The sequence below is a fragment of the Rosa rugosa genome, chromosome 4 (assembly GCF_958449725.1).
Source record: "Rosa rugosa chromosome 4, drRosRugo1.1, whole genome shotgun sequence".
Taxonomy (NCBI): domain Eukaryota; kingdom Viridiplantae; phylum Streptophyta; class Magnoliopsida; order Rosales; family Rosaceae; genus Rosa; species Rosa rugosa.
The window spans coordinates 49,149,384-49,168,501 of NC_084823.1; the positions used below are offsets into that span (position 1 = coordinate 49,149,384).

At 38.1% G+C, this 19,118-nt stretch overlaps 4 protein-coding genes and 1 long non-coding RNA gene across 5 annotated transcripts; 2 read left to right on the forward strand and 3 right to left on the reverse strand.

Moving 5' to 3' along the window:
* Positions 1–300: 300 nt before the first annotated feature.
* LOC133745604 (uncharacterized) lies at positions 301–4,789 on the reverse strand. The gene is made up of 4 exons (XR_009863680.1): positions 4,137–4,789; positions 3,942–4,001; positions 2,258–3,084; positions 301–883 (listed from the first exon to the last, which is right to left on the reverse strand). It is a non-coding gene; the product is annotated as an uncharacterized LOC133745604 (long non-coding RNA).
* Positions 4,790–6,403: 1,614 nt separating this feature from the next.
* LOC133745493 (E3 ubiquitin-protein ligase RGLG1-like) lies at positions 6,404–9,707 on the forward strand. Its single transcript, XM_062173575.1, has 13 exons — positions 6,404–6,543; positions 6,697–6,984; positions 7,275–7,352; positions 7,684–7,771; positions 7,841–7,981; positions 8,062–8,178; positions 8,275–8,372; positions 8,476–8,555; positions 8,640–8,745; positions 8,850–8,977; positions 9,070–9,172; positions 9,313–9,369; positions 9,458–9,707. The coding sequence occupies exons 2-13, from the start codon at positions 6,721–6,723 to the stop codon at positions 9,536–9,538; spliced, it is 1,341 nt and encodes a 446-aa protein (XP_062029559.1). The 5' UTR covers positions 6,404–6,543; positions 6,697–6,720; the 3' UTR covers positions 9,539–9,707.
* Positions 9,708–10,040: 333 nt separating this feature from the next.
* LOC133706874 (putative pentatricopeptide repeat-containing protein At5g37570) lies at positions 10,041–11,882 on the forward strand. Its single transcript, XM_062132423.1, has one exon. It carries the CDS (start codon positions 10,167–10,169, stop codon positions 11,880–11,882), a length of 1,716 nt encoding a protein of 571 aa, XP_061988407.1. The 5' UTR covers positions 10,041–10,166.
* A 138-nt stretch (positions 11,883–12,020) lies between these two features.
* Positions 12,021–15,365, reverse strand: LOC133706875 (proline transporter 2-like). The gene is made up of 8 exons (XM_062132424.1): positions 15,211–15,365; positions 14,509–14,733; positions 14,212–14,306; positions 13,617–13,803; positions 13,389–13,513; positions 13,089–13,304; positions 12,701–12,931; positions 12,021–12,616 (listed from the first exon to the last, which is right to left on the reverse strand). Exons 1-8 carry the CDS (start codon positions 15,293–15,295, stop codon positions 12,467–12,469), a joined length of 1,314 nt encoding a protein of 437 aa, XP_061988408.1. The 5' UTR covers positions 15,296–15,365; the 3' UTR covers positions 12,021–12,466.
* Positions 15,366–15,884: 519 nt separating this feature from the next.
* Positions 15,885–18,271, reverse strand: LOC133745545 (proline transporter 2-like). The gene is made up of 8 exons (XM_062173630.1): positions 18,015–18,271; positions 17,615–17,839; positions 17,411–17,505; positions 17,119–17,305; positions 16,907–17,034; positions 16,602–16,817; positions 16,281–16,511; positions 15,885–16,168 (listed from the first exon to the last, which is right to left on the reverse strand). The coding sequence occupies exons 1-8, from the start codon at positions 18,133–18,135 to the stop codon at positions 16,019–16,021; spliced, it is 1,353 nt and encodes a 450-aa protein (XP_062029614.1). The 5' UTR covers positions 18,136–18,271; the 3' UTR covers positions 15,885–16,018.
* Positions 18,272–19,118: the final 847 nt, after the last annotated feature.

Consider the following 19,118-nt stretch of genomic DNA (forward strand, 5'->3'; position numbering starts at 1 on the left):
ATTCACAACTCTTAATCACAAGAAGCTAATTTGAATTATATTGCAGGTACGCCTCAAATTCATCTTCTAATTACTAGATGCAAAGCCCTAAGGTGATCAATCAAAGAACTTAAACATAAAGCATCAATTCAAATGGTGACTAAGAATTCATCATAAAGAAACTATAAATCCATCAACAAATCATCAAAGTACATAAACAATCATGCTAGGGCATCATCTTAACCCTAGAAAAAGGTTTTAACAAAATATAACTAAATAATTAAAACATAAGAAAAACATAAAAAGAATGGAAGGGGAAAAGAAAGGGAAGATGGATGAGTCGTCTCTACTCCTTAGGCGTCTACATTGTGCTCCCGAGACTCTCTCTTCATGTAAATTCGTGCTCCCTTATATAGGGAAGATTTCTGCTCATCCTTTGGCTTCATGTTTCCTTGTAAAACTTGGGTTTAGATTCCTTTCTTCATTTGGAATGGGAAAAGCTTGAAATATCTCTTGTAGAAGTAGGAATAAGTTAATCATTGAATCCTCATCTGAATTAAATTCCTTAAAACGTTAGGATTGATGATCTTGTGCCATGGAACTTGAGTTCTCCACGAATGGTTGTAAATTCCCGAGCAGATTTCCTGTCCGACCTATCTTCACTCAAATAATCATAACTTTCTCCAGAAATATCGAAATCAAGATCCGTAAAATTCTACAGAAAATAGACATCCGTAGCTTTCCATGAATATAAGGGTCATTGTCTGATTCGATGTGGGTAACTCCCAGTAATTCGGCGAAGTTGGATGTTCTGCACAGACAGATTCTGGAACGTGGTATTGCAATCGCCTTTCAATCCTACGTAGCTCATTCTAGCTTCTTTTCTTCTCTTTATGAGACAAACCTACAAAAACACTATAACAACATAAATGACTCGAAATAAGGAGGACTAAGCATAAATACTAAGATTAAGAGGCAAAGAAATATAGGAAAATATGAGCACATCAGCCACAAGGTAGAAGAACACCGTTGCTCAAAGAGCGACAAGAGAAGAAGGATAACCTAGCCTTGTCAGTCAGAGGTGTGACGCCGCCGCTAGGTTTAGCTAGTCGCCGACGCAAGTCCTCTCGTGAGAGAGTCAAAGGAGAAAACGAAAACATATTATTTTTTAAGCTTAAAACATTACTTACGGGGTCATATTTGACAAAGAGTCACAAGTTTTAGCCTTTTAAAGTATTCTGAGAAGAGGTCGGCATTGATTTGTCAACTTTTCTTATATTAACGGGGGTGTATTGTATTTAGATTTCTAAGGTGTTTTAAAGACTTTTTTGGACTTGAAAAATCTGTGGGTATTCAATTATGATTTAATAAGACTTTTAAAGAGTTTTTATAAGTATTAGGGTATTCAATTTGGATTTGTAAAGAGAGATTTTAATTCCATAAAAATCTGAAGGTATTCAAAAAATCTAGGAATTCTATCGAATTTAATCAATTTATAAAATAGTGGACTCTTGTGGATTGTAGAGCCTCAAGTATAAATACCAAAGCCCCAAACAAATCCAACGTCTCCACCAAAGATTTCCACAATATTCTTCGAAAAAAGAAGCTCGACGTCTAGGTACGTGAAACCTCTTTTCTAGGGTTTCTCTTCTCTCTCGTTTTTTCTTGAAATTTGGATCTCCTCTCTCTCGATTCAATCCTTTTCTTTGCTCTTGAACGTACATATTGCCATTGTATGTATCCATATTTTGATCATCTATGAATTCCACCATAGGCCCTAGTTTGACTTGAGTAGTATTCTTGTTGGTGTGAAAATAACCAGTTCTTGTTGCTGTGAAAGGATCAATTCTTACTACTGTGAAATTATCTATAAATGGTTTGAAATTATGTTGTGAAAATAATAAATTTTTGTTGCTATGAAAACATGTTTTACGTTCTTGTTGGCTGTTGCTGTGAAACCTACACCTCTCCTAACAACGACAATATATATGGCATTTGGGTGTTATATAACGTACCTTGGGTACGCTATATTTGTTTGCTAATTTTCTTTGCTCTAAATAATAAAGCCATGAATGGTTGCAATATGTGAGATTGTGTTTGCTAATTGGATGATACTCCTATGTATTCAAAAGAACTTATTCTAATAAGGGTATTTCAATTATTACGTACCACTGGTATAGTTTCGACAGTCATGACGACCACTTTTAAATGAGTTTCCTAGACTTTGTTAAACTCACTAGCTATATCGATGGTACATGCTTTAGAAGATCCAAAATACCTGCATTTAGTTCTTGGCAGCTTTGGTAACTTCCTCGTTAGAATAACTCCTAGCAGAAAGAACAGTGCCAATTAATAAACACAGAAATGAAAACAACTGACTTGACTCTCCAAGTCAGTTGTGAAAGTGAATAAATTTACTCCAACCACAGTTACCAGTACCACAGTTCTATATATGAATCTTGTCTTCCCACTTCACATTATATTTTAGATATTTGCAAAGGTAATGGCATGTGCAGATTTTTGCACGGCATCATAAGTGTGCAATACATACAAAGAACCATGTCTCATAGAAACAAGCCACAGTTTGCATTGTGTATTACAGGACCATGTCTCATGATCTAATCCCTTGGGAGCAATACATATAAAGAACCATGTCTCAAAACCAAAGCCTGCAACACGAGTTTTGAGAGATTTGAAGTTTAAACTTTTCTACTGAAAGAAACACAATCTCACATATTACAACCATGTTACAGAGAATTTCTAGAAGTAAATAGTTGAATAAGATTTAACTTTCCTATTCTCTATTCTATTATGATCTCCCTCGTACTGTTCTTGTTCCTGAATTATGTTATTCTATTCAATTATCACAAAAATCTGGTAACATGTGTCTCGTAGGAGAAACTTTCAGAACTTAACATTTTTGGCCTTCATAAATTGTTCGATGATTTTCTTATGCAATATTTAAAGATGCAGCAGTCTTTTTTTATTTGAACACATCACATTTTTACTTGATAATTGCTGCATTGCTTCTTGATAGTTGCTGCTTTGGTTTTTGCCACATTCATATGAAATTGCAAAACTATCTTGTTCTTTAGTGTAGTGAACCTGCATCATTAATCCAAACATAAATCAATACCATGTTATTGGTCTCACACCAGAACATAGAAATAGATGTGTAAATGCATTCATTAAAAGCACATATGATTTTTGATAGCATTATCAATGGGACCTCCGCAACAAGGAAAGGGCAAAGGAGCAAAAGAAGAGGGAAAGGATGTGGGAAATTATGACAAATGGAGTAATGAAGAGAGCAATGAGTTACTGCAAGTCTTGGTTGACGCTGCCAAACGTGGTTGGCGCGATCCTCAAAGTGGTTTGATAGACAAAAAAACAGTTGAGAGCAAAATACTTCCACCCTTTAAAGGGTATCTTGATGGCAAAACACTCAAAAGCTAAGACTACTGCATTTTACAGCTTTTACCCAACTCTGAAGACAGGTTCTTTATTGACCATCCATATTATATGACACAATTGTCATACAAATAGCTGTAATGCTTCCAAAGAAAGCAAAAGGAAGCTTTCCCAAAAACTTGAGCACAAATGCTAGTAGTGCAAATCTTCTCATCAAGATCTCGTAACCGATATTACCAAATCAATCAAACTTGTGTAACTAATATAAACAAGTCAGAAAAGTAATTAGAAAATAACAAACAGTATATATCAGCATTTTTCGAATGATCAAAACAAAACAAAACCAAGCAATAAAATAAGAGAAAGCATTAAGATCAAAGTCTAATTAACAATTCAATTCAATATTTATAGGAAGCACTTAAAGCATTTTCTGAACTCTCATTCCTTACTTAACAATTCAGTAAGGAATGTCATTCTCATTTCCTGAATTTGCTACTAACAACTCAACGATAAAGGCAAGCACATGACCATAAGAGCAATACGAAACGAACCTTAAAAATTGGTGGTGCAAGTTGTTTCACAAGATTCTCTACACGCTTTACATGATCCTCCTGCAAGAAATCAAAGTATTTTTCATCTTTCTGTTCTCAAACTCTACTGAGCTGCAATAAATATAGCCACAAATCAGGCTACACAACATTTCCGTCCTAGTGGTAAGTAAATCATGTAAGCCAAGTAGAACAAACCTGAATTTGCTGTATGCCTGTCAGATCCTTATAGAAATCACTCAGTAGATGATTGCAGGTTGGCCGCACATAAGTCTGGAAACATGGTTCCAGTTGGCCAGTCAACTCACAATCACATATGGAAACTCAATTATCTCTTGAGGATCCGGATTTCTATCCTTATCACATGCAGCCTCAAAGTCTATTACCACAAAATACCAAATCTTGGAACTGGAACTCGTTAGGCTAGCTTTGAGCAAACACATTGAATAGAACAAAATGAAATCGATTGTCGACAGGAAGCTGATAAAATTGGCTCTTAAAAGCATTCATCTGGCACTGTTGCAACTTTTGAGATTCAAAATGAGACTTTCCAAGTTACACAAATCGATTGTCGATGGAAAGCTGATAAAATTGGCTATCGAAGCGGAAGTGGGGACTTGCCAAGATACACAAAGCGATATGGTTTGCATGGATAAGGACCTTCACGGGTATCGTTTGCCTCATCTGAAACCGAAAGGGATTTCGATTTGGCCATTGCTAGGATCGAATTGGGAAGTTTTGCTTGGGAGCTCGGTGCCAGCTTTACTGGGTACACTACACTCTCTGCTCTGAGTGCTCTCACTTTCCACCTCTTGTCTCGATTTCCTTTTTTTTTTTTTTTTTTCATTCTTTTGGTCTTGGGCCAACAAAAAGACTCCATCAAAATCCATAAATTCTAGCAAAAAGTTTATACAAATCAGAAAAAGTCTATATGAATCTATTTATATAAAATCCTAACAAATTTTTAAAAATTTACAAATCTATCAAAAAGTCTTTACAAATCAATAAAACTCATAAAATCTATTAAAATCTATCACTTAAAAAAAATCCATTAAAATCCAACTACAATACATCCCCCTAAATATATTCATTTGAAAATGAGTTAACCAGAATCATTGACACACAGAAAGAGACAGATTATATATATATAGGATTTTTCTCATGTAAGGATGTCCTTAGTTTTTCTTATGGAACGGATTTACTGTTTTCACCCACTTTCCAATCACATTTTCACATCTTAACCGTTCAGTTTTTAGGTCCTAATGTATGGATCACCTCTGCAAAATTTTAGCCAATTTGGTGATCGTTAAGGCGTCCAAAACTGCAATTTACACAAACGAACCGAATCTGTCGAACCGGAACCATTCGTTTACATTGTTGTAATTTGCAGTTTTGGATGCCTTAATGATCACCAATTTGGCTGAAATTTTGCAGAGGTGATCTATACATTAGGACCTAAAAACTGAACGGTTAAGATGTGAAAATTTGATCGGAAAGTGGGTGAAAACCGGAAATCCGTACCTAAGAAAAACTAAGGACGTCCTTAGTGTAGCCGGACTGTATATATATATATATATATAGGGGAAGGTTCTGAAGAGAACGTCCGCAATCCAGAAAAAGTGCGGACGTCCCTCCTCCGGGCTCGATCAAGCTTCGACGGCGTCGTTTCTATTGCCTGACGGAACCAGGCCACGATGTGGAGCAGTTCAGAAGCGGCTGGACTCGTCGACGAAGGGTTCGAAGTGGAGCTTGATGAGCTTCCATGGTTTCCGGCGAGCTCGCCGCGCATTGCTGAGAATCCAATTAGCTGAGCCTTCGCCTGGATGGTGACGCCGTCCGGGATGTCCAGGGGGTCGTCCGGCAACTGCAGCATAGCCGTCGCCACCTTCTTGACACCAGAGGAGGGACGTCCGCACTTTTTCTGGGTTGTGGACGTCCTCTTCAGAACCTTCCCCTATATATATATATATATATATATCCTCCGAAGAAGAAGATTAGGGTATAGATTGAACTACATCAATTGGAGCAGGATGTCTGTGAATGTTATTAAGCTAGCTGAGAATGTGCTGACCATCTTTTTTGGTATCTTGAAAATAAACGATGCATTCATCTTTTTACATGTTTTAAAAATCAATATGAATTGGACTCATAGACTAGTGTGTGTGTGTGTGTATATTCTCCGTTGTAGTTTTTTTTTCTCCGTTGTAGTTTTAGTGATTGTTATTAACGTTCTCTTGAAAAACAATGGTGAAAATAAATAACCTTTTGTTGTTATAGTGGCAAAATAAATGAGAGACAATTATTTTTTGACTGTTTTAAAAAGAGTCAGGGTCCATGAAACCATGGCCACCTAGTCAGCTTAGGACTTCACCTTTTGGGTAACTTCCGCTGGTCTCCATTTGTTTCTAAAAAAGAAGTCCCAGACGGTCAAACAAATGGTGACGGGCAGTACAAAGGAATAACTTTTTCATTTTATGAACCAAACGAGGCCATAGTATAGAGTTAACTACCTACTTCTCTTGTCAAACACCTGGAAACCGTTTTAAGATTTTGTTTGGAACAAAGAGGACATACTTCAAGAGTTGGGGTTTCGTGTTGCAGTACTGTAAGATGTTACATCTGTTTTTGTTTATTCATTTTCCATTTGTTTATCAACTTCTGTTTTTACAGCCATATATTGTTAGACTAAGAAGGCATATCGATCACAATATGTTAAATGTGCTGCATCATTCTCATTGAATTGTGTAATTGATCTCAGTGATATCCTTTTGAATTTGAATCGATGGGTTGTCAAGCTTCAACATTCAGATTTCCTAGTAGAAGGTCTCGTCGGTTTGCGCCAAGACGGTTTCCACCTCCAGCTCAAAGCCATAGGGTGCTTCATGCTCAGTCTGGGCAACAGCAGAGTGTTGCACCTCCGCCTCCACCTCCACATCCTCTTCCACTTCCACCTCCACCTCCGTCGCTCCCGGCCCTGTCTCCACCTAAAAGCTATGAGTTGGAGAACAAATACTCAAATACAGATGCTAATCTGGTCAGCCAGCTAGTAAGTAGCACCCAAGTGTTAAAAAAATTGCAATCCATGATGATGATGAAGTTGATGTTCTTGTTCTTGTTCTTGTTCTTGTTGATGATGATGGTGGTGGTGGTGGTGGTGGTGGTGATGATGATGTTAATGTTGATGTTGGTGTTGGTGTTGGTGTTGGTGTTGGTGTTGGTGTTGTTGTTGTTGTTGTTGTTGTTGATGATGATGATGATGATGATTGTTATTGATGTTGTTGATGATGATGCTATTGATTCTACAGATGATATGCTAATTGATAACTATCTTTACAGGTTCCTGATGTAGATTGGAATTCTCCAGCAGTTTCTGATGTTTACCTTGATCAAGATGACAAGCCTGAGGGTAATGAGGTAAAAGCTTTTGATATGGATCATGTTTGCTATAAGTTTTGGGAAGAGTTCATTTCTTGTGATGTGATTAGAAGTAAATGCTTTCAGGAGAGCAGCGCCTTTAGACAGCTTTTAATAATCTGTACTACTCAGTTGCTAATTTCTCGAAACTTTTTGGAAGTTTTGTGCGCATGATTTCAAAGGGCATCGCCGTATTACTGATCCTAGTGAACTTATCTATCAACATTGCTCTATTGTGGATTCCATTGAGTGATGAGTTTTGATCTTACTATGTATTGAGTGTAAACAAAACAAAATTACAGTGTTCTGTTTCAATCTTGTCTTTTGGAAGGTCACGGATCAATATTTGAAGCATGCCGGTCTGGAGTCTGCCAAACTTATTTTTGGTATTGATTTCTCACGGAGCAATGAGCGGAGAGGTTTGGTCCGATCTGGGTGCTCTGTTTTATAAGTTACTGTGAGACATCACTGACTTGATCTTCTGTCAGGTGCAAGGTCCTGTAACGGGAAGAGCTTGCATTACATTGGAGCAGAGCAAAATCCCTATGAACAAGCAATATTGATCACTGGGAAAATATTGCAGTACTTTGATAAGGATACGATGATTCCTTGTTTTGGATTTGGAGATGGTAATTCATTCAAGGGTGATATTAAGTTTCAAATTATCTTATGGACTACAATGGACTTATTTTCACTGGTGTATTTGCAGCATCAACCAATGACCAGGAAGTTTTCAGTTTCTATCCAGATGAGAGCGCTTGCTGCAATGGATTTGAAGAAGCAACAAAACGATATAGAGAAGTAGTCCCCCAGCTACAACTTGGAGGTTGGAATTTGCTTTATTCCCTTTCCTTCCCTTCTTTCACTTGGTTGGTTGGCTATACGCGTTTGGTAGATTTATAATTTTTTCATTTCGTGGCAGGGCCTAAATCATTTGCCCCTATCATTGAAATGGCCATGACTCTTGTCGAACAGAGTGGTGGCCAGTACCATGTGTTGGTGATACTAGCTGATGGGCAGGTATATTGTTTTTGGTCTCTATTTGTACTTAGTTTGAACATTTTATGATCAAGCAACAAAGGTTTTGCAAGCCACTTTATTGAACGAGACTAAATTTTCACAGGTGACTAGAGGAGAAGATACTGGTCTTAGCCAGTTAAGCCCACAGGAAAAGAAAACAGTTGAAGCAATTGTGAAAGCAAGGTAAATGCTTAGACAAGTGCTTCTTCTCCTTGGTGTTACTCTAGTTAACAATCTATAATATGATGTTCCTGTTATATGTTGTAGCGAGTATCCCTTATCAATTGTGGTAGTTGGAGTTGGAGATGGACCATGGGATATGATGGAGAAATTTGAGGCTAAAATTCCTCGACGGGCCTTTGATAACTTTCGGGCAAGTACTTGTAGATAGTAGCCATATAATGTTGATGCAGTATGCATGTCTTTTGCATCAATAACCTGTAATTGAGAAATGTTGCATTCTTTTGTCTTCTGTAGTTTGTGAATGCTGCAGACATTTTCTCAAAGAATATGGACAGCTCAAGAAAAGATGTAAAATTTGCTTCTGCAGCCTTGCTGCAATTACCCTCTCAGTATAAAGCAACACAAGAGCTTAGCATATTGGGGTAAGAATCTAACTCCAGTAGTCCATTGTAGTTGGCTTTTGAGTGAGATAAGTTCATTTGCAAATCATCATTTCCTTTCGTTGTTCATATAGTGCTACAAGAGAGAATGCGGTGCGTAGGATTCCTCTTCCCCCTCCTCGTTACAGTTCAGGCTATGTAGGCAGTGAACGAGCACCTCACGCTTCTGACAATCATGTAATTGCATTCTTTCAACTTCTGTAATCAGTTGCTTTATTTATGTCACATCGAGTCTTCTAATGAACATCGAAAGTAGATTAACTACTCTAGTCAATGCCACCAATTCCTGACTATGTTTCTGTGATTCTGACATACAGCTCTGTCCCGTTTGCCTAACCAATGAGAAAAATATGGCATTTGGTTGCGGACATCAGGTAACACCGCTATGCATTGCTTACACCTTACAGAATTGAATGAAAGAATTGATATTAGAGTTAGACTTAATTCCGTTATATATTGCAGACATGCTGTGACTGTGGACCAGATCTTGAGACGTGCCCGATTTGCAGAAGCGCCATCTACCTCAGGATAAAACTCTATTGAGCCTGCATTTGGAACACTGCTCATAAATTTTGGGGTTTGAAGTTCGACTCTAATTACAAACAATTGTTGTTTTGGCCCTTATTGGCGTTTTTGAGGCTTAATGGGCCAAATATGTACACATATATACTTTTTGGGGTGTTGTTATTATTATTTCTTTATCAAATTTTAAGGTGTTGTTACTTATTAGTTACACATCCAGTATTATTATTGACACGGTATTTTATATTTTTAATTAATTTTATTTATATAATTTATGTGAAAAAAAAAATTAAAAATAGATGTATATGTTAGTAACAATTTAAGGTATGTACTAAATTGTAATACTAGCTTAGAGACATGTTTCGGATGGTGCTCTTATGAAAGAAGTGAAGACTTTTTTCCATTTCTTGTCTCAGTTTATTTAAACTTATACTCTTAGAAAATGTAATTAGGTAGCGCATGAAGCTAGAAAAACGTCTTCCGTCCAAAAGTTACAGACATAAGTAGACTTGGTAATAAATAATATTTGTAAAATAAATATTGGATAACACGGAGATATTGTAAAAGTCTGAAATACCCTTATATGGTTTGTTTTTGCCGGGAAGGACTGAGAGGGAGCAACACGTTTTGGAACTTTTGAAAAGTGGCGATGATCATCAGAGCGACAACGGTCACCAAGAACCATCCGAACAATAAAGCCGACGGCGCCGCCGCTCTGCTAAAAGCTTGCTCATCGGTCCGCCACCTGAAGCAAATCCACGCCCACATTCTCCGCTCCAATCTCCACCGCAACGCCTCCTTAGCCTCCACTCTCATCTCTCTCTACGCCTCTCTCTCCTCCTCATCCTCCCCTCGCTACACCCACCATGTCTTCACCTCTTTCCCCAACCCAAACCTCTCTCTCTTCAACCACGCCATCAGGGCTTTCTCGAAGACCCACTCGCTCTGTTCCGAGGCGATGGTATTGTATAACCAAATGGTTCGCGCGGGAATGAGGCCCGATAACTATAGCTTCCCTTTTATGCTAAATTCGTGTGCCGCGAGAAGTGATATTTTTCAAGGGGTTGAGGTCCATGGCCGCATTGTTAAAACGGGGTTCGGGTTTTGTGTTCCGGTGTCGAATGCTTTGATTGATATGTATGGGAAATGTGGGGAGTTGGAGACCGCACGGAAGGTGTTTGATGAAATGCGTGAAAGAGATGTTGTTTCGTATAATGCAATTTTAGGGGCACATGCCAGAGGTGGGGTGGATATGGAGGGTGCCGCGATTTTGTTCGAGGGAATGCAGTGGAGAAATGCTATATCTTGGAATGCGATTATTGTGGGGTATGTAAATAGTGGGGATGTGGTCTCGGCTAGGGATGTGTTTGATAGGATGCCGGGGAGGAATGTTGTTTCTTGGACTACAATGCTGGTGGGGTATACTAAAAATGGGTTTATGGATATGGCTAATGGTGTTTTTGATGAAATGCCTGAGCGGAGTTTGATTTGTTGGACGGCTATGATATCTGGGTACTCACAAAATGGGAGGCCAAGTGAAGCACTTTCACTTTTCCGGAGAATGGAGAAATCAGGGGTAAAGCCGGATGCGTTTACCATGACAGCGTTGATCTCTGCATTGGCACAGTTGGGCCGTGCTGATCTGGCAAATTGGATTGGATCTTATGTTGATCGAGAAGGCATAGAACAGAACGAACAAGTGCTCACTGCACTGGTTGACATGCATGCCAAGTGTGGGAATATGGAAGAGGCTTGTCGTGTTTTTGAGAAGATTCCTTGGAAGGATGTTTTCTCCTACAGTGCAATAATCACAGGTCTTGCTTCTCATGGTCATGGGATTAAAGCGCTTGAGATCTTCCGGAGGATGCTGGCAGAAAACATCGAACCTGATCACGTCACATTTGTTGGGGTATTGACTGCCTGTGGCCATGCAGGACTCGTTGAAGATGGAATGACCTATTGGGAAAGCATGATTAAAGATTACAATATTCAGCCTGGTGCAGATCACTATGCTTGCGTGGTTGATATGCTGGGACGTGCTGGGAAGCTTAACGAGGCACACAATTTAGTCAAGGGCATGCCTATGGGTCCACAGCCTGGAGCATTGGGAGCTTTGCTTGCAGCATGTAGAACATACGGAAATCTACATATTGCTGAAAGTATTGCTGAGAAGCTCTTCAAGTTAGAGCCTGAGAATACTGGAAATTATATGCTACTTTCTGGTATCTATGCATCAAAAGAGCGATGGGATGAAGCCAAAAAAGTGCGGGAAGCAATGAACAAGAAAAGTGGAATTAAGCTTCCTGGCTTTAGCTGGGTTGAAATTAGCAAAGGCCATTCAACTCAATTGAAGAACCAAATTTAAATGTCACTTTTATGGTAGTACTCCTGCATACTGCCATCATGTAACTGATCTAATGCACATTTTTGCTCTCAGTGCAAGTGTTAGGTTGTTATGGATTACTTACAACCGGGTTAGTGCATGGCCAGAGATAATTGTGCATTCGTAAGCCCAATTATAATATATTGAAGACAGTTAACCAGTAATTGGCATGAATGCTGCCAGATACCGACACAGTGGCCTTGAAATCCTCACTGTTAAAACAGAATCCTGCTACGTTTTGTTCGCCTCAGTAATCGTTGAGCTTCATTTCAGCAAGGCATTATATTCTCATCACTTGTTTTAGATTGTCTTTGGCTTCTTTACACTGTTTAATTTTGGATGGAAGATCATCCTTTCAGGGATAAAGAGCGAAACAGAATAAAGTATAGCAGAAAGTGTGTATACACACAAACACACACTTTTTACCCGCCCCCCTCTTTTTTTTCTTGGAATAATGAACTTGCAGCGATCACTCTACTTATGCTGTGTACTATGTTGCAGAAAGTATATATGTACCTTTTGGCAGGTGAAATCTGTAAACTCGACTGTCATTACATATTGATGGTTCATGAATTTGAAAATAAACTATATTTCTCAACATTGTAGACTATCAATCTTACTGCAGAAATTGTGGCAGCCAACGCAATGAGAGAAAAAGTAATAATGTTGAACCAATGCCATAAGTTCTGATGTGGTCTAGCTGTCTTTCCCTTGACCTATAAGAAAGGAAAGCCCAAATTAGCAATAGATTCAGTAATCTTTACCTTCCTGATTATGGTGCATTTAGTATAGAAAATTACATTAATGAAAATCAAGCTTGGGAACACGAGCGTTAGAGGAATGAGTGCTAATGCGCCAAACAAGTTTACAAAGTCCCCCATGAAAGGAATAGCTGCTGTCACAAGTGTATTTCCAGCGAAGAGGAGGGCTCGAATGCAAAATCTCCTCTTGAGATTTTCTGCTGAGTTAATGCTCTTATCAAGGTGGAGGAACTTGGTATCAAGGGCCTCATGAATTGGTATAACAAATGTCTGTTGAGATTAGGAAAAATAAAAGATGGAAGTTAAGTTGAAAAACAAATTCTGCAGTAATATGGATGAAGAATCAAAGGAGCAAGCAAGTGAAGATTGTGATACTGAGAAGTATTGTACAGTATTTCATGGTTCAATCATCATTAGTATAACTTACATGTTGGGAGACTATGGATTGTACAAAAACGGCAGCGTTTATGAAGACCTTGATCCATCTAGGACCACTTAGCTGATTCGGGAGGTATTCAGATACTTTTGAGCCAAATGCCCAATATCCTGCTATGGTAACTCCATAGTAAAAGAGGAGCCCCACAGTAAACTGCATGTACAGAGCCTTCCTCATATTTGCCACTACAGGCTTCCGAAGAGTTGACTGCATATACCAGAAAGATGATACAGAATTTGAGTCATTGCCAATCTTAGTCATTGCTAGAATCTGTTTCTAGATGGTACGAACCTGTATTTCTGGTACTAAGCCTGAACTACTGCAGACAACAATTGCTGAAATTGCATTAAGGGCTTTGAACACCCTGTCTTCTTTGCTTCCGCTGACATGATAATCACGGTTTGTGTTAGCTTTCCCTGCAGAAGAGTTGAATGATTGCATGAATCCTGAGCATTGTAAATGGAACAATGCATAAATGAGCATTGGTTCAACTACATGTGTATATCATATGGTGCATACCATCGCCAATTAGTACCACCAATAGTATGATTACATAAACAAAGGTGACAATTGTAGAGGGGATGAGCCAAATTCCCATATCAGACATTGTAGGAACGCAAAATGCAAAAATGAAGAAGGCTACTCCGGTGAGAATGATGAAGTATTGGAGCCTCCAAGGAGAGTCGCTGAACTCTGCGTTTATCGCCTGCAAGTTTGCAGAGAAAAATGTCGAAGAAACTTCAGCCAGCTTCTCATTGCACAGACATAAATTAATGCATGTCACATTTTCGACCACATTGTATGGCATATGGCATATCACTTGTTGAGGTGAGACTCACTTGTACGCATAGGTCTGCACCTCTACTAATGATACACACAAAGTATGGCATTTCATTTGTAAACTAAGGTTCCGTTTCGATTAGGTGATCGGAAATGGGCTGGTTTTTCCTTGCTCATGTTTGGTAAGTACTTTAGGAAAGAATTCACCCTTTTGAGCAAACTCAGGCTCCTTGGGATTACATTTTCCAGCCTCTTAGATTATTTCACCGCAAACCAAACAACACCTAAGAAAATATGCAAGACATATACTGAAGTTTTAGAATTGGTAAAATACCTTGAGCGCTTTTCCCCCAAGGAGAATGAAACCCATGTTTGTAAGAAGAATGACCAAGTATTGGAGGAAAAATGTGATGTAATTCATTTTTCTCCCTGTAAAAGATAGAGAGAGAGAAAGAGAGAGATAAAATATAACATTTCAATAACTTTATTTGTTTTTTGTTTTCAGCTAATTAAGGTGTTTCACGACTTGATCGTATGTTAAGATGTACCATGTGTTAAAATAAATTGATGATAAAAGAGGTAACTCATGATTGTATTTAACGGGTGGCATGTCATAAAAATAGGGACTCACCGCATGTATAGCCCATGAGATCTCTGTATCTAATGAACCTTTGGCCATTGATGACGTGAAAAGCAGCAATAAGCCAGTTGGCATATAAAGTATAGAGCCCAAAAATCAGCAGGCATGTGATACCCCATGCCCAACCCAAAGGCTTCAATTGAAGATTTGAAAAGCTCAATATGTACCCACAATTGAAGCTTGTTGTCAGCATCAACCCAACTTGTTGCCATGAATCTGTAGCAAGTTATCATTCACTTCAGAATTTAAGATTCAAGTATCTCACATTAGAAAATGATTAAAGGACGCCCTAGAAATGTAGAGAAGAAACAAGACAATTGATCAGTTGTCAAGAAATTAGCTAGAGTATGTATCAAGCTAACACCGTTTCTCAATGGCCGAAAAAGGCCAACACTTTCCTCTCTCCCTCACATGCAAGCACGACCTAATTTGCACGTGAAGAGCTAGACATCACCTATGGCCTCTTGCAAACGCAAACAAGGATATGGTACAATGCTAAAAAATCGATCATTACCTGAAAACCATTATCTGCGAGGAAATAGGTCAAGAATGCATGTGTATCAAGTTATCAAACAAGACCCAAATGAGGATTGACTTGGTAGAACACAATGCAGAGTATTGTATAATAACTTCAGGAAATTTTGGAAGGTAAACTTGCATTCTAAATATAGAAAGCTTATGATTTAAACATACCATTGCCTATGATATGAGCAGATTGGCGGGCATATTCGTTGCTCAAAGCTTTGTGCTTACTTGGGGTTCCCTCTGTTTCCTCCATTGCAGCACCAATAAAGAAACAGAGATCACAAAAGCAAGCACATATATGCAAGCTTCTTATATCTGTATTCTTAATGTTTAATATAGAACTTGTATCAGACAGTATCGAAACAATTGGTTAATCATTCATTATTGACTACAAAAGACCCTTTTTCTTCGCACACTAATTTTGTAGTTAATTAGGAGTATCTATGTCATTGCTCCACTGCAAAGTCTTTATCAGCAGATTTCTACACCTTGATTCAGGAAGATCATAAATTATAATGTTTTTTTTATAAAAAAAATAAATTAATCAGTGGTTTGAAAACAGTGTGTTTGAAATCATCAATACTTGAAGGTCTATATTTCGTTGAACAGTTTCGGATTACAACCATTGACTGTTTATGGTCCAAATCATTTCATAATCTTAGTTCGTCTATTTTGGGAATTAGGAAAACCAGATATTTTAAACAGTTTTAACCAGTATGTTCTTCCCTTTTACAATGACCGAAGATGAGATCGACTCCACCGGTCTGAGGATCCTGCTAGTAGTAAGAAGGAATTACCAATACAAAGAACTTGAGAAATTCAAGAGAGAAAATCACCAAACATGAAATAAAACTAAGCTCTAGGATACATAGAGGGCTAATGGTCAGAGCTTAACTTCTGGACCAATTAAGTAATCAATTTCTTTGGTTTTGTACATTATACTTTGAAAATAATATTTATAATTAATTACATGTCTTCATGTATCTGCAAAGAAATTGTATTCCTTAACGTTGTTGACAATCGAACGAACTGCAGAAATCGTAGTTATAATTGCAAGCAGAGAAAAAATAACAATGTTGAACCAATGCCACAAATTTTTCTCCAGTCTAGCTGTCTTTCCCTTTACCTGTGAAAAAGAAAAGGCCAAAATAGTAGAGCAATTAGCTTTATAATCTTTAATTACTCCTCAGTATAATTATGTCAGTAATGCTTTATAGTGTATACGTTAGCCAAATCACCTTAATGAAAATCATGCTTGGAAAAACAAAAGTTAGAGGAACGAGTGTAAACGATCCAAATAAGTTCACAAAGTCCCCCATGAAAGGAATAGCTGCTGTCACAAATGTATTTCCCATGAAGAGAAGGGCTCGGAGGTAGAACCTCCGCTTGAAGTTATATTTCCAGTGCATGCTCTCATCAAGTTTAAGGAACTTGGTATCAAGGGCCTCATGAATTGGTGCAACAAACATCTGTTGGTGGTAAAAACTGAAGTAGTTCAGTAGAAAAACAAGTCTTTTGCAGTGAAGTGTTAGACAAACAAGAAGATGGATCATTCTTACATGTTGTGAGACTATGGATTGTAGAAACACGGCAGCGTTTATGAGGACCTTAACCGATTTAGGACCACTTAGCTCTTCAGGAAGGTATTCAGATACGGTTGCGCCATATGCCCAGTATCCTACTATGCTGACTCCATAGTAAAATAAGAGCCCTGCACTATACTGCAGATATAAAGCTTTCCTCATATTTGTGACTGCTGGCTTCTGTAGGGTTGACTGGACATACCGAAAAATTAACATATTCTTTTGGCCATTAGTTTCATGTATTGTTTGTCATTCAAAGAATCTGTTTCTAGAGGTACAACCTGTATTTCTAGTAGCAAGCCTGAGGTGTTGCAGACAATAATAGCTGAAACTGCATTGAAGGCATTGAACACTCTCTCAGCTTTGTTTCCATGGATTTCATAATTTCGCTCTGTCGTCTTTGTTTTCCCTTCAGGAGAACATTATCATTGAAAATATTACTTAGAAAGATTAAATGAAAAAATGCAAAGGAAAAACTGTGCATACGGCATACCATCTTTAACTAGTACCACCAAGAGTATGACAATGTAAGCAAAAGTGATAATGGTAGAGGGTCCAAGCCAAAATCTCATTTTAGACATTGTTGGAATGAAAAAGGCGAATATGAAGTAGGTCACTCCGGTGATGACAATAAAGTATTGGAGCCTCAGTGGAGAATCACTGAGTTCTGAGTTAATCTCCTGTTGATTTTCAGAGAAAACACATGAGAAAACTTCACCTTATATTTCCATTACAGATACAGACTTCATACTGTGAGTGACTTAGAAACTTAGAATTAGCAATACCTTGAGTGCTCTACCCCCTAGAAGAATGAAACCCATATTTCCAAGAAGTAGGGTCGAGAACTGTAAAACCCATGTTATGTAATACATTTCTCTGCCTTTTAAAACAAAGAAAAAGAGCAAAAATCAGATCATATAAATAATTTGTACTTATCTGTATCCACTCTTAATATAAGCATTTGTTGGTACTTTGCAAAGAGTACACACCATATAAATAGCCCATAATATCTCTGTATCTGATGAATCTTTGGCCATTGATGAAGTGAAAAGCAGCCAAAAGCCAGTTAGCATAGGCAGTATAAAAGCCAACAACAACAAGGCAGATGATACCCCATGTCCAACCCAAAGGCACAAGCATCAGATTTGAAAAGCTCAATATGTACCCGCAATTGAAGCCAGTCACCATCATCAACCCAACCTGCTGCCATGAATCTGTAACAAGTTTTCATCAAGTCTATAATTTTCTTGCTTGTTTCAGAAGAAAACCAGCTGAGTTAGGGGATTAGTTAGATTAAGCTTTGAATCTTAGCCATGAAGAATAATTATACAGCAGTAGACTTTAGACTAACTTTGATTTTGAATAGAAATTTGGGTTCAATTTGCATACCATGACCAATAGCGTGAGCTGAGGGGAGTGTATATTCATGATCTTGATCACACTTTGTTCGAGCTTGTTCAATGCTCAAACCAGCTTCATTGTTGTTTGTGTTACCTTCTAGTCCTTCCATTACTAGATCTCAATCAAGAGCAAGCAAGCAAAAGCTTCTTATACTAAATATAAAGAAAGGCTCATTTGGGGTGAAATAGTTGCTTGATTATCAATCTGACAAATCAAACCTGTCCGGGTATATAAATTCGACGTCCACCTGTCCGGGTAAAAAAAAAAAAAAACTGTTTCTTAATATAGATGAAAGATAAAGATGTACGACAACTACTTCCCAGTCATATCAGGCAATAAGTAGATCGTGCATATAAGATTGAAGATCCATATACCACATTTTCCCCAAAACATGCATTAAAGACAACTGTCACGTAATCACATGTAGTTCTGCCCATTTATGATTGTTCTACCATTATTGCAACATTTTGCATCATTTGCATACTTCGGCCGCTATCTTTGACTGAGCCACCATTTTGTTCTTTAGCTCGACTCATGGCTGCAATTTTGTTTTTGTACCTTGTAGGTACATAGCGAAATTAAGAATTTTTCTTTTTAAGAGAACTTGAAAAATAATAATTTTGTATTTTAATCAATCAGCCCCTCAGTCCCCCACTACGATTTATGATTCATGATATTATATATCAAATCTTAATCAATCAGGATCAGGGACACTACAATTAAATAATTAGGAGACATGACTAGATAGATCATACATGATTCATCCATAAAAGTGGCAATGATTTTGATATATCAAAACCTTAATCCAGAATTCTAGATAAGAGGGGCACTTCATAGACCCCAATCACTTTGTGCCTTTGTGGAAGACGCACTCAAACAAGAGGACAAATAATATGGACTACAATGTAAAGCTCCAAAGTGACGATCCTGATCACCTGGTCAGCAACTGACCAGGGATCATTTGCTCAATCACCGTCCGATTGAAATCGGACGGTTCACAACTCTCTTATTCTCTCTCATCACTTAGCTGTGAACCGTCCGATTGAAATCGGACGGTGATTGAGCAAATGATCCCTGGTCAGTTGCTGACCA

Coding starts and splice junctions, on each gene's coding strand:
- LOC133706875 (XM_062132424.1), bottom strand. CDS start 15,295: ATGGAGGAAACAGAGGGAACCCCAAGTAAGCACAAAGCTTTGAGCAAC. Junction 14,307..14,508: donor TCTCATGGGCTATACATGCG/GTGAGTCCCTAT, acceptor TATCTTTTACAG/GGAGAAAAATGAATTACATC. Junction 12,617..12,700: donor CAAGCTTGATTTTCATTAAT/GTAATTTTCTAT, acceptor CCTTTCTTATAG/GTCAAGGGAAAGACAGCTAG.
- LOC133745493 (XM_062173575.1), top strand. CDS start 6,721: ATGGGTTGTCAAGCTTCAACATTCAGATTTCCTAGTAGAAGGTCTCGT. Junction 7,982..8,061: donor TTGTTTTGGATTTGGAGATG/GTAATTCATTCA, acceptor GTGTATTTGCAG/CATCAACCAATGACCAGGAA. Junction 9,173..9,312: donor CTCACGCTTCTGACAATCAT/GTAATTGCATTC, acceptor TCTGACATACAG/CTCTGTCCCGTTTGCCTAAC.
- LOC133745545 (XM_062173630.1), bottom strand. CDS start 18,135: ATGGAAGGACTAGAAGGTAACACAAACAACAATGAAGCTGGTTTGAGC. Junction 17,840..18,014: donor AGCTCACGCTATTGGTCATG/GTATGCAAATTG, acceptor AACTTGTTACAG/ATTCATGGCAGCAGGTTGGG. Junction 17,035..17,118: donor GGTGGTACTAGTTAAAGATG/GTATGCCGTATG, acceptor GTTCTCCTGAAG/GGAAAACAAAGACGACAGAG.
- LOC133706874 (XM_062132423.1), top strand. CDS start 10,167: ATGATCATCAGAGCGACAACGGTCACCAAGAACCATCCGAACAATAAA.